Source organism: Microtus pennsylvanicus, chromosome 8 (assembly GCF_037038515.1).
Source record: "Microtus pennsylvanicus isolate mMicPen1 chromosome 8, mMicPen1.hap1, whole genome shotgun sequence".
In the NCBI taxonomy this organism is placed as follows: domain Eukaryota; kingdom Metazoa; phylum Chordata; class Mammalia; order Rodentia; family Cricetidae; genus Microtus; species Microtus pennsylvanicus.
In genome coordinates this window covers 92,299,425-92,312,960 of record NC_134586.1, presented here as the reverse complement: position 1 = coordinate 92,312,960, position 13,536 = coordinate 92,299,425, and the positions used below count along the sequence as shown (strand labels likewise).

At 48.7% G+C, this 13,536-nt stretch overlaps 1 protein-coding gene across 1 annotated transcript; it reads left to right on the top strand.

Moving 5' to 3' along the window:
- Positions 1-7,392: 7,392 nt before the first annotated feature.
- On the top strand, positions 7,393-13,234 carry Mycn (MYCN proto-oncogene, bHLH transcription factor). Its single transcript, XM_075984025.1, has 3 exons — positions 7,393-7,611; positions 8,782-9,671; positions 11,732-13,234. Exons 2-3 carry the CDS (start codon positions 8,888-8,890, stop codon positions 12,334-12,336), a joined length of 1,389 nt encoding a protein of 462 aa, XP_075840140.1. The 5' UTR covers positions 7,393-7,611; positions 8,782-8,887; the 3' UTR covers positions 12,337-13,234.
- Positions 13,235-13,536: the final 302 nt, after the last annotated feature.

Sequence of the window (13,536 nt, the reverse complement as noted above, 5' to 3'; positions counted from 1 at the left end):
ACTCACCACCATCCTACTCACCACCCAGCCACACTACTGCCACCACCACCACCCCAAATTCTCTCAATGCTGGCTTTGAAATTTTCCTCCAGTCTCCAATAACCAAAAATATGCACCTAGTTTGGAAAACCTCTGTGCCTTAGTTTGGGTTTCTATTGCTAAGAAGAGATACTGCAACCTTATAAAGGAAAACATTTATTGGGTCTGGGTTATAGTACAGAGGTTCAGTCTATTATCATCATGGTGGGAAACATGGAGGCATGCAGGTTGGCATGGTGCCGAAGAGGTAGCTGAGGTTCTACATCTTGACCACAGGCAGCAAAAGGAGACTGTGTGCCATACTGGGCTTGGCTTGAGCATATGAAACCTCAAAGCCTACCGCCACAGTGGCACACTTCCTCCAACAAGGCCACACCTACTCCAATGAGGGCATACCTCCTGGTAGTGCCATTCCCTGTGGGCCAAGTATTCAGACACGAGTCTGTGGGGACCATTCCTATTCAAACCAACACACTCTAACATTATATACTTTACTTGGCTGTGCTCTCCTTGTTGATGCATATTCGACCACCAGCTATTTTTGCCTCATCTCAGCCTCTCTGAACCCTCAACATTGAGTTCAGTGGCAGGTAGTCAGAGAGAATAACAATAAATCTGAGTGAGAAAAACAGACTTAAGGGTGAGATTAGGCTTTGTGAAGGGACCCTTTGCTTCACATAAATAATTAACTATGCAAGTAAGTTTTTTTTTTTTTGAAAAATAATTAAACTTAGAGGGACTGGAAAGAAATGGGTCAAGGGTTAAGAGTGCATTCTGCTCTTGAAGGGAATCCAAGCTCAGTTCCCCATACCCTCATCAGGTGGCTCACGACTACCTGTAACTCCAGATCCAAGGGATCCGTGCCCTTTTCTGTCCTTCGTGGTCCTTTGCACTCATGTAGCAGAAACCAACAGACAAGACGTACACATAACATAGATATTTTGAAAATCATTAAAAAATGTTTACATCTACTACTAACCCCACCATTGTGAAAAGATTACATCAAGAGAAGCCTCCTCCCACTCTCACACATACATAACAGTTTGGTTTTATTATATTCGAAACAAAACAAAACACCCCAAACATCCGCTTAGGTGAGAATCGGAGTTAGGTCACAATTCCAAGGTACAGTCCAACACAGCAGGGAAGACGAGGGCAGCAAGAAGCTCAACCAGTTGATCCTTCCATAGCCAAGAGCAGAGAGAAAATGGATGCACGGGTGCTTACCTTCCAGCGCACCCTCTCCACTCATACAGTTAAGGAACCTCTGCTTAGGGAATGGTGCCACCCACATTGCGGTAGGTCTCTCCACATCAATTAAAGCAATCACTCGCAGACAGGCCCACAGGCCAGCCTGATCTAGACAACCTCTCCTGGCAACTCTCTTCCCAGACAAGGCTAGTGTGTGTCGCATTCATAATTAATCTAACCATCGCAGATATTATAGACAGATAGAAAGACACATGTATTTCAGACGCCAGACACATTGACCCATGCCTTACTCCTTGCCCGTTTATTCTTAATAACATTTATTTATTGCGGGTGTGTTATGGGGACTGTGTGTTGCCTGGTATGTTTTTGGGGGTCAGAGGACACCTTGCTGGAATTGTTTCTCTTCTTCCACTATCTGGATCCTGAGATCAAACTCAGGATGTCAGGCTTGGTGGCCCGTGGCCTCATCCACCGAGCCATCTAACCAGTCTTCTCTAGTCATAGAGAGTTTCAGAGTTATAGTATGTGTGGCGTGTTTTCTTTTTAGTGACTGTATTAAATTGGCTGGTTTATTACACTTGCTTCTTTTCAAATAACAATAATAATTATTATCATTTACATAGGATTCCATGGAACTGGAATTACAGGCAATTATAAGCTGCCATGTGGGTACTAGAAATTAAAACCCAATTCCTCATGAAGAGTGACTTAGTGGTCTTAACTGCTGAGCCATCTCTCCAGCCCCTACCCATGCCTTTTGATTTAGGTGGTGTGTATCCCAATAAATCCATTACAAGTGGTTTTTGTTTTTGTTTAAGTGACTGGGAGCAGCTCAATAATGGAGCATGTATTGACTTAGCATGAAGAAGACCCTTAGGTCCAATTCCCAGCATCAAAAAAATATAAGTATGATATGTAGGTATATGCATACTTAAAAACAAAGAACTATAACTCAAAATCTAGCAAACACCATAGCCTGACAGCACAGTGTAGGGGAGAGTATCTGCTGTTCATCTTCAAGTCTGTAGGACTTGCTAGGAAGTAGAGCTTGCTATCTCTGGCCAGCATTGTTAAAAGGCACAGTTAAAATATACTGTACCGTATATTGCTGGCCCTGAGGAAATACCTTTATTAATAGAGGGGAGGGGCATCACACTCACATCACAGCATCCCTACAGAAATCAAAGGACAAGTTGTGAGAGTTGGTTCTCTCCTTACACCACGTAAGCCCCAGGGAATTGTACTCAGGTCGCTAGGCTTATAAGTGCTTTACCCAATAAGACATCTTTCTGGGCCCAGCACACCAGTGCGTGGTGTGTGTGTGTGTGTGTGTGTGTGTGTGTGTGTGCGCGCGCACACACACACACACACACACACACACACACATACACACACACTCCAGGGTATATAGCTTTTGTTTTGAGATGGGATTTTGCTGCACCACCAAGATTAACCTTCCAGTCACTATATATAACCTAAGCTGGTCTTAGTAGTTAGCTCAGTATGACACCAAATTTGCATTTCTTTGGAGCCAGCTTTCCTAGTGCTAGGATTTTAGGCAAAGCACCCAGCTTGCTGATAGGCACTGAGAACTCTCACAGTGCTTTTGCTGTTGACAACCTTGGGGCAGTGCTTATTCTTGATGATCTCTCTCTCTCTCTCTCTCTCTCTCTCTCTCTCTCTCTCGTAGGATATATCTCAGTGTATAGACTAGACTAACCTCATATTTACAAAGATCTACGTACTTTTGCCTCCCAGTGCTGAGTATTGCTACTGAAGGTGTTTGCCACTAACCTAGACTCAGTTTGTTTTTTGTTTTTGAGACAGGATCTAGCTATAGACAGCACACTAGCCTAAACTTGAGTATCCTCCAGATTTTCTCTCCCAAGTGCTGATGTCACACATAGGTTCCACCATCCTCAGTCTTTTTAAAAACTAGTTTACATTATATTTTTATCTATTTTGTTGGGGATGGGACAACTTTAATTTTCTCCTTCCACAATGTAGGACCCAGGGATCAAGCTCAAGGTGCTAGGCTTGGTAACAGGCGCATTTACCCACTGAGCCGTTTCAAGAGCCCTGGCTTTATTATCGCTTATTGGGTGAGTTTGAGAGTGGAATTATTTCTCCTCTTGGGGAAGATGCACCAACGGCACAGGAAAGGGTTCCTATCTCCCACTCTCCAGCCTCACCATCAGTTGGAGACAATACGCTAGACCCGAACTGCTAGTCTTGAGATTTCATTTGCGTTGTCTGGACTCTGGGGAATTTGTACCTCTCACGGCTGTACTCACTTTTCATTTCCTGTTTGGCAAATTACCTGTTCATCTCCTGGAAGATTTCTCTCTGACTGCTTCCCCACCATCACTCGGTTTAGAGGAGCCCTCATGCACTGGGAATACAGTCCTGACTTCTGAGGGCACTTGGGAAGTACCATCCCAAATATGACACTCTTGAGTGTGGATGAACTCAAGGGTAATGAAGCGGTAAATTGCAAGTGTAGGCACAGCTTGTTCTGCGTAGCCCTTATCTCCATAAAGACATCCTCCAAAGGTAACTCAGCTGTTCTCAATCTACTCGCCAGGCTTCTTATCTCCCAGTGAAGATTAATTCTGTGACACCCAGCCAAGGTAGACTTTCCGTGACCTACTCTGTGGGCCGCTTCCAGACAGCATTAATAATACCTGAGACTTTATCGGTCTGAGAAGACGGCGTTACCAGCCCAGGTTTCCTTCCCTCAGCTTCTCAGAACCCCAGGTAGCTCGAGGACACTGCATGCGTTTCTGTCATCTGCCCTTTCTTCAAGCCTCATATTTTGTGAGACTCCCATACATTTCTATTTAATGAAGTCTATTTCCTATTCTGACTCTATCTTCTTTGGTAGTTTTACTTTTTGCTATTAAATCTTAAATCTGAACTATTTTCATAGTTTACTTTTTGTGTGCAATACAAATACAGAATGGCAATTTTCTTTTCTCCTCTTCCTTCTCTTTTTTCCCACATAACACTCCCTCCTCTTCCACCTCCTCTTTCCTCAAATCTTTATAAGAAATGAACGGACAATTAATCCAAATAATCAGCAGTGTTTTTTTTTAAATTGAGAATGTGTATATGTGTGACCCATATGGCACTAAATGCCTGTAGAGGTCAGAGGACAATGTGCGGGAATCTGTTCTCTCTTCCACCTGGAGACCGAACTGAGGTATTTAGACATGGCAGCCAACACCCTTAGCCGCTGAGCCATCTTGGCAGCCTGTTCCCAGGGATTTAAAAAATTATTTAATAAGCAAACTTTACAGGGCTGTGTTTTGTTTTGTTGGGACAGGGTCTTGGGAATAGCCCAGGCTGGCTTTGAACTCCCAGTCTTCCTGACCCAGCCCCAGAATGCTGAAGTGTTAAGTATGCACCATCACAAAAGACTATACCTTTATTTAGACAGGGGAAGTTAGGACCCAGTAAGATGCTCCTAGCTATGAGAAACCTTTTACCCTCCTGTTGTAGGTGAGATCCACAAAGCATCCTGATCCTTGTTGGGTCTCAAGCCGTGGGACTAAGCCTTGGCTTCGAAGCCTGCCAAGGATTCCTTTCATTTATGTGTGTCCCTTGGAAACTTCAAGTGCTTCTACGTTTATCTGTAAGAGGAATGGCTGGGCTTCTCAGTGAGTCCACCAAGAAGGGCTATTAGGTAATTTTTCTCCATGAACAGTCTTTTATCTTTCTACCTGCCAATGAAGGTACCAATAAATACTTGCTGACTTTTATCATTCTTCTAACCTTCAGATTCAGACTTGCTGGTAATTTCAGTAATTGCTGGTTTGCCTTAAGAGCAGGAGATTCGAGATTAAGGCCCAAGAAAGATAAACGATTTGCTCAGAGGCATGCAGAGTAACCAGGTCACCGTCTCCCTGTTCTCTCTTTTCTGAAACGTCCTATCTTTTAACGGTGAAGAGGGAAGACTTTTATCCATACTAACTGGGCAGTCTTGGCCTGTTTTCCTAGTCCTTCTGTTCTTGAGGGAGTTCAGGCAGCCATGTCTAAGTGCCCTTTATGCGTCTGGTGCTGAGGTTCTGAAAAAGATTCTGGAAACCAGATGTGAAGGCACAGGCTGGTACACCTAGAATTTGGGTGATGGCAAGAGGATCAGGAGGAGTTCAAGGTCATCCTTGCTAAAACATGGAGTTTGAAGCAATCTTGGGTTATACAAGACCTCATTTCAAAAACAGAAAGTCACCCCCCCCCCACACACACACACAAGCCAGCAAACAACAACAGCAACAAAAAGAGAAACAAGAATTTAAAAAGAGCAAGTTCTGGAGTCACACCTATCTCTCTCCCGCTGTGTCTCTAATAAGCAAAACTAACCTGCCAGATCTGGCTTCCTTAAAGGGTCCCTTTCAGTGACACCCTCCTCCATCAACATCCAGGAGCACTTACCTTACAGCTCCTGCTGTGTACGTCTAATTACAAACAGAGGCAAAGGTTTCAGAAAGCCAACACCTTGGGGGAGAATGCCATGGGAGGGCTTGGAATGGAAAAGGCCAGGGGTGTGGAAATGAGAGTGTTAAAGGCTTTTGCAAGGGTAAATGGCTTTTTACATATGTGATCCAAATAATAAAGGAGCTCGAAAGGGAGATCCACCCTCCCCCCATTCATGGGCTACTTCCTAGAATCTGCCTTGGTCCCCAGAATTATGTAGGCATTCAGGGGCAGATGGGAAAACCTTCACACATGCTAATACACAGCATTTTGAACTTGATTCACTAGCATTCTCTTCTTCCTCGGTGGAGGTGAGTGAGGGGTGTCATTTCCAATTTAGAGGGAAATGGAGAAGCTTCCCCACAAACAAGCTTAAGGGAATGTTTTTTAAGAGTGAATCGCACCCCACTGGGAATGTGGCAGTGAAAGAGGCGCCACAGGAGGCCTGGGCCATTATTGGAAAGTTTTGGGGGACAGGAGCGGTTATTTTTAACCCCATCATTTCGGAAAGAAATAGAATGTTTGCCTGAACGGAAGTGAGACGGGAGGGAGGAAAATGTCCCCCACGGGGTGAATGAAAAATGCATACACCCCGTCAGGTCTTAATAAGATGTCACGCTTTTTCTGTTAACACCACCACTTGGTGAGGCAATGGGGACACAAAGAAGTGATGGTGGCTTTCCTTGATGCCTTCAATGTGAACTCAAGGTTTTACTGAGAGGTACTTTGGGCGATGTGGACTGTGTAGTTCCTTCTGTTTGCACCGAGTCCAGTTGTCCGGAATTTTAGTGAACGCTGGCTTCGGAAAGGTGGGGGACGAGTCTCCTAGCGTTTCACAACCCCTCCCGCGGTACCGAGGATTCGCTAACTATCTCGCGGGGGTGGCCCCACTTCGAGGCCCAGCGGTGCGACTCCGCTTTCTGCTCCGTCTCCGCGAGGTGTCGCCTTCGGCCGAAGAAAGCGATGCGGCGCCACCCTCGTAGCCCGCACTTATTTATTTTCAAACAAGGGGGGCGCCCCTTCCTTTCAATTTGAAACTAGAAACCTCCTGCGGTCTCATTCCTACGTGGGCGCGTCCTCGGCCTCCCATTTTGCACTCCAGTCGCCTTCTTTCGAGATCACACACGAACAGTCCCTCAGCCAGCCTTGTTCGACTTTGGCCTGGAGCTCAGCTTGTGCGCACACACACACACACACACACACACACACACACACACACACACACAAAGGCAGTGCAAGCAGGGACCAGGCTAGAAACCTCCCCGCCCCTCCTCGCCCCCCAGCACACAACCAGGGGTTTAAAAAAAGAAAAAGAAAAGCCAAGTAATGCCCAGGTCCATGGGGTGGGTGCTGCGCAACACCGCTCTGCGCGCAGCTGGTTCGCTGAGTGCGTCGGAGGCAAGCCCGGGGGTCCAAAAGGGCGGGAGGAGCACGCCCCGGGTTTCCCAGCTTTGCAGCCTGCAGTCTGCAAAAAGGAAGAAAAAAAAAAGCAAATGGCTTTTGGCGCGAAAGGCTTTGGCGCCTCCCCTGATTTTTATGGAAATCAAGAGGGCGGGGTAAAGGCGCTTGCCTCTGCCTTTCTCCCTCCCCCTCGTCTGCGCCACAGCCCCCTTCTCTCCCCGCCCCCCGGGTGTGTCAGATTTTTTTCAGTTAATAATATCCCCCGAGCTTCAAAGCGCAGCCAGTGACAGTCATCTGTCTGGACGCGCTGGGTGGATGCGGGGGGCTCCTGGGAACTGGGTTGGAGCTGAACGAGCGCTAGCCAGGCGTAAGCGCGCACACACTGCAGCCGCCCGAGGACAACCCCCTCCCGCCGCCGCCCCCTCAGCCCACCCGGAGACCCCAGAGCCGAGTCGCCTCCGGATCCCCGGCAGTCTGCGGGAGGTAAGAAGCGGTACTTGTAAAGCTCCGAGCGCCGGGGGAACGCCGGAGCGCTGCGGCTAGGCGAGCCCCTGAACCGGGCTCTGCACCCGGCGCCCAAATATGTCGGGTTTTTTCTTTTTTATGTTTTATTTTATTTTTTTTTAGTGTGTGGGGGACACACACCGTGTCTGCTTTCGAAACAAAACCATCTGGGGGCTTTCCCTGAAAAGCTAATTCAGCACCCGTAGGCACCCTGGCTGGAAAGAGACCCGCCCTAATCCTTTTTACAGCCCCGGCCGGGGCAGAGAGATAGCTTTAGCGAAAAGAAATTCGCCAGGCTCTACAAGATTTGTCTTAGTGTGAGCTGACTGAGAGCCGGTGCGTCCCCACCCGAAGCTGGCGTTCTCCAAAAGGTGCCGCGGGAAGGAAGGAAAAGGGGTTAGGCGAAGCTAGGACGCTGAGTGATAATGTAGGTCACGGCTGCTCCAGCTTAGGGGACGCGATTCTCTCCGGCGACCCTCATCGCGCGGGCGCCCTTGCACCATTCTTAGAAATGGGGGTTCAGCATCTTTTCGGTGGAAGAGACTGGGGGTTCCAAAGGGAGGAAATTGCAAAGGGTCAAAATAGGATATAGGTAGAAGATGAGCACCAAGGGTATCTGCCAGAATTAAGGCGCTGTTTGGAAGGGGATTATATGTAAGTGTCTGTTGTTGGTCTGTTTGGAGAAAGGCCCTTAATAATTAATAAAGTTTCCCGAACCCCGTTAGCGTTTGCGCTCCCGCATCTTATTTCTGCAAAAATGGAAGGTAGTGCCGTCTCGTGCCCGGTAGCTGGACTTCCTTTGAGCAGTTGGGTCCTGCACTATTGCTAGAGGGGCTATGGTGCCAGTAAGAGCTGGGATCTGCAGCTTGAACTGCCCCCCTCCCCCAGGCAGTGCCTTGTGTGAATGAAACGGCAGTTTCCAAAGTTGCCGAGCCACACCACCCCCTGCATCTGCAAGCCCCCTCCCACCCACAGTCTTAGACAGCTTGTACACAAAAGGAGGGAGTGGAGGAGAGGCTCAACTTCCTCCACCTCGAGCAGTGGGAAAGGCTGGGAAGCTTGTAGGCGAGATTGGGGGGGGGGCACTGCCTGTCCCCACCATTCCACCCCCCTTGGCTCATTCTCTCTTGGTCTGTCTGTTGGTTGTAGTGTTGGAGGTTGGCGCGACTCTGTGCTCCCCACGGGAAGGAAGCACTCCCCCACATTAAAAAGAGCGGAGAGGAAAGTGGTCAGTCACCGCCCGGGAGGCGAACAGATGCCCAGCTGCACCGCGTCCACCATGCCGGGGATGATCTGCAAGAACCCAGACCTCGAGTTTGACTCACTGCAGCCCTGCTTCTATCCGGACGAAGATGACTTCTACTTCGGCGGTCCCGATTCGACCCCACCGGGGGAGGACATCTGGAAGAAGTTTGAGCTGCTGCCCACGCCCCCGTTGTCGCCCAGCCGCGCCTTCCCAGAGCACAGCCCGGAGCCCTCGAATTGGGCTACGGAGATGCTGCTGCCGGAGGCCGATCTGTGGGGCAACCCAGCAGAAGAGGATGCATTCGGTCTGGGGGGACTGAGTAGTCTCACCCCTAACCCGGTCATCCTTCAGGACTGTATGTGGAGCGGCTTCTCCGCCCGCGAGAAGCTGGAGCGTGCGGTGAACGAGAAGCTGCAGCACGGCCACGGGCCCCCGGGCGCCGGCACAGCCTGCCCGGCTCCGGGAGTGAGTGCCAGCAGCCCCGGGGGCCGTGCCCTTAATGGGACGGCGAGTGCTGGCCGCACCGGGGCCACCCTGCCCACCGATCTCTCCCACCCGGCTGCGGAGTGCGTGGACCCCGCCGTGGTCTTCCCCTTCCCAGTGAACAAGCGTGAGCCGGCACCAGTGTCCGCTGCCCCCATCAGTGCCCCTGCGACCAGCGCTGTGGTCACTACTGTGTCTGCTCCGGCTGCTGCCCCGGTGGCCGCTCCTGCTCGTGCAGGCGGCCGTCCAGCCAACAGTGGCGAGCATAAGGCCCTCAGTACCTCCGGAGAGGACACCTTGAGCGACTCAGGTAAAGCCTGGTTCAGGGTCCTTGTTGCCTCCTTGCGATCCTGGGGCGGGAGGTGCAGGGAGTGTGTCGGGGAGACTGCGGTCCCTTTGTTATCGTAGGTTCGTGCCGGTGGTCCTATTTTATTCACCTCTCCCGGAGTCTGGAAGCACCAGCTATACCTTCCCTTAAATTTGGTCTGTCCTCTTCCGAAATCCTTGCTCTAGGCTTGCCCTCACCGTGGGAAAAGTTGGTGGCCAGCACAATCAGGATGTTGGCTCGGAAAGCTAACTAGGCTGAAACCTGTTAAGTGCGTTGGAAAGGTCCCTCTAGGCCAGGACAGGGAAGGGGAAAGATTTCCCAAAAGATGAGGGCTGTGTACAATCCCACTTAGGCTTCCAAAAGTTAGGAGAATGCCTGGCTCCCATTCCCCCCCCCCTCCACCTCCAGGACTGTGGGCCCTCCGTGGGTGGTGGGCTATTTGCGCTTGGTGCGTGGCCAGCAGGCGGCGTTGTGCCTGACGCAAGTCAGGATCAGAAAGACCTGGTGGTGGGGGCACTCCCCCCCCCACACACACTTCAGCAGCTGGCAGCAAGTGCATTAGTGCTTGTGTACATTTTCAGGGATCCTCTTTCCGGTTTTGAGTGAGGGCTGGTCCAGTTGCGTTTCCTAGTTGGAATTTCTGACCTAATTGAGTTGGAGTTGAATTCGCCAACCCAGTGCCCTTGAAGGTGAGGGCGGGTCCCTTCCGCAGCCCCTCCTTAGGAATGTACGCAACCCGCAAGCCTTCAGCGGTTCTATTGTGTGCGTTTATCTGGGTCTTCTTCGGAAGGTGGTAGGGGACGCTTTTTCCTTGGGGCTGAGGAAGCACCACAAACAATTTAAATCCTGTGTGCCCTTGTCCTTGGAGCTGTAACTAACCCTCCTTTTAGACCTTGAAAGCCAGTGTTTTTTCACAATAAAAAGTCTAAATTTCCTTCTGGGCTGTGAGGGGGGGGATCGTTCTGAGGCTCCTGGGAGGAAACTTGGTGATAAGCCTGCACTTTGAAAGGGCTCTGTCCCTTTAATGTCTGCCTTGACAGCTTTCGGTGAGGAAACACTTCCTTCCAACAGCTGTCTTCTTGGCTGAAAACCAAAACACTGGCTTAAAGGGACCCACAGACTGGAACAGCCTAACATTTCGGCTTCAGAAGAAACCTCCCAATTGTTCAGCTTTCCGGTCCTAGCTAGATCAAGCAGAAGATGTTTTGATTTTCATGCTTGCAGTTTTTTAAAACCATAATTTTCTCTCCCAGCATGCGAGTAAACGAGGAGTCAGGAAACAGATAGGATTTTTTTGTTGCTGCTTGGGCGCTGCTCCCGTTGGGATGAGGTTTAGCTACTGTGGATTAGAGCTTTGTAATTGAGATTTGATCTTTGCCGAGATGAAAAACTGCTTCCTGAGTAGAGCTCCTGGAGCAAAGGTTGTTTATTCGTAGTCAATGAAATTGTTCCTCGAGTTTAAGGATGGAAAAATCAAACGCAGCCATGTGTTTTCACCAAATGAGGAGCCTCCAGTCTGAAGGGTGGCTGTGGAAGTGTGTATAAATAAATCCATGGGGCAGACTGGCTGGTGATTATGCTAAAAGCTCCTATTACAGAGCATCTGTCGCCAAGTCTACATATTGTCTGCCAAACTCAAACGCTGTGCTATTACCCCCATTGAATAGCTGGGGAAACTGAGGATGGAGGAAGATTAACCGTTTGCAGACTCCCACTGCCAATTGTTTCTTGTGACTCAAACCCAGGTTCTTGGAGTTCTGCCACCTGGTCAAAGTTTTTTGGTCTTATTTTTTACACCAGGGATCTAACTTGTGGAGGGTTTTGGGGGTTGTCCTTCCATGCTAGGTAAGTGTTCTGCTGGCCCCACCTCACTTGCTAAAAGCCTTCCGTAGAAATTCAGAATAGAAGCCTGGGGAAGGAATATTTTCTGTGTGTGTGTGTTTTGTGTGTGCATCTTGTCAAAACCTATCTAGTTTCTGTCCTTGACTCAAATAGTGGTGTGTATGTTAATGTTTTACCTGAATTTTTTTTTTACCTTAAAGATGATGAAGATGACGACGAGGAAGATGAAGAGGAGGAAATAGATGTGGTCACCGTGGAGAAGAGACGCTCCTCCTCTAATAACAAGGCTGTCACCACCTTCACCATTACTGTGCGTCCCAAGACCTCAGCTCTGGGTGTGGGGCGAGCACAGGCTGGCGAGCTGATCCTCAAGCGCTGTGTTCCCATCCACCAGCAGCACAATTACGCTGCGCCCTCACCCTATGTTGAGAGCGAAGACGCACCACCGCAGAAGAAACTCAAGAGCGAGGCTTCTCCACGCCCCCTCAAGAATGTTGTCCCAGCGAAAGCTAAGAACTTGAGCCCCCGAAACTCGGACTCGGAGGACAGCGAGCGACGCCGCAACCACAACATCCTGGAGCGCCAGCGCCGCAACGACCTGCGCTCCAGCTTCCTGACGCTCAGGGACCATGTGCCTGAGCTGGTGAAGAACGAGAAGGCTGCCAAGGTGGTCATCTTGAAAAAAGCCACCGAGTACGTCCACGCCCTGCAGGCCAACGAGCACCAGCTTCTGCTGGAAAAGGAGAAACTGCAGGCCAGACAGCAGCAGCTGCTAAAGAAGATCGAACATGCTCGGACTTGCTAAACGCTTCTCACACGGACAGTCACTGCCACTTTGCACATTTTGATTTTTTTTTTTAAACAAACATTGTTTTGACATTAAGAATGTTGGTTTACTTTCAAATCGTTCTCCTGTCGAGTTTGGATCTGAGTAGGGGGCAGGACACGGGGTTCTGCCATGACCTTGGGGGGGTGGGGAAACTGAGTTCTGGGATGCTGGGTGGCTTGTTTCCTCCTCCACATCACCTGGTGACAGCCATGGAAGTTCCGGGACAGTTGGGAGCTTCAGGAGGCTGTGAAGTCACCTTGTTCTGGTCCAAACTTCCAAACAGTCATTCCTTCTTTTTACAATGGTGCTTAAGTTCCAGCAGACGCCACAGAAGGGGGTTTGCCATTTGATGCCCCTGGGAACACTTGTGTAAATACCATTGATACACCGCCTTTTGTATACGTCCTGGGTAATGAGAGGTGGCTCTTGCGGCCAGTATTAGACTGGAAGTTCACACCTAAGTACTGTAAGAATACCTCAATGTTTGAGGAGCATGTTTTGTATACAAATATATTGTTAATCTGTTATGTACTGTACTAATTCCTACACGGCCTGTATACTTTAATATGATGCTGATACATAACTAAATTTGATACTTATATTTTCGTATGAAAATGAGTTGTGAAAGTTTTGAGTAGATATTACTTTATCACTTTTTGAACTAAGAAACTTTTGTAAAGAAATTTTACTATATATATATTCCTTTTTTTTCCTAGCCTGTTTCTTCCTTGTTACTGTATTTGTTCATGTTTGGTGCATAGAACTGGGTAAAAATGGCAAAGTTCTGTGTTTAATTTCTTCAAAATGTATATATTTAGTGCTGCACCTTATAGCACTTTGAAATACCTCATGTTTATGAAAATAAATAGCAGTTAAATGATGCGAGTCTCTGTTTTCCTTCCTAGGTGGACTTCTGGGCTTTTGTGGGATTCTGGTGGGGGAGGGTGCTATTCCCACTTGGTAGAAGGAGATGGATTTGTGGGTTCTACAGGTTAGCAACCACTTCTTCAAATAGTTAACATTAAGATAACTGTCCTAACCTGTGGGATAATAATCAATCTGTGTTGTGAAAGCCCTTGAAAGTTATTTTGAGTGAGTGTGCCCTGGATTTGGAGTTAAAGGTGAGGAACCAAACACAGGTCCTCTGCAAAAGCAGCAAGTGCTTTTAACCCTAGA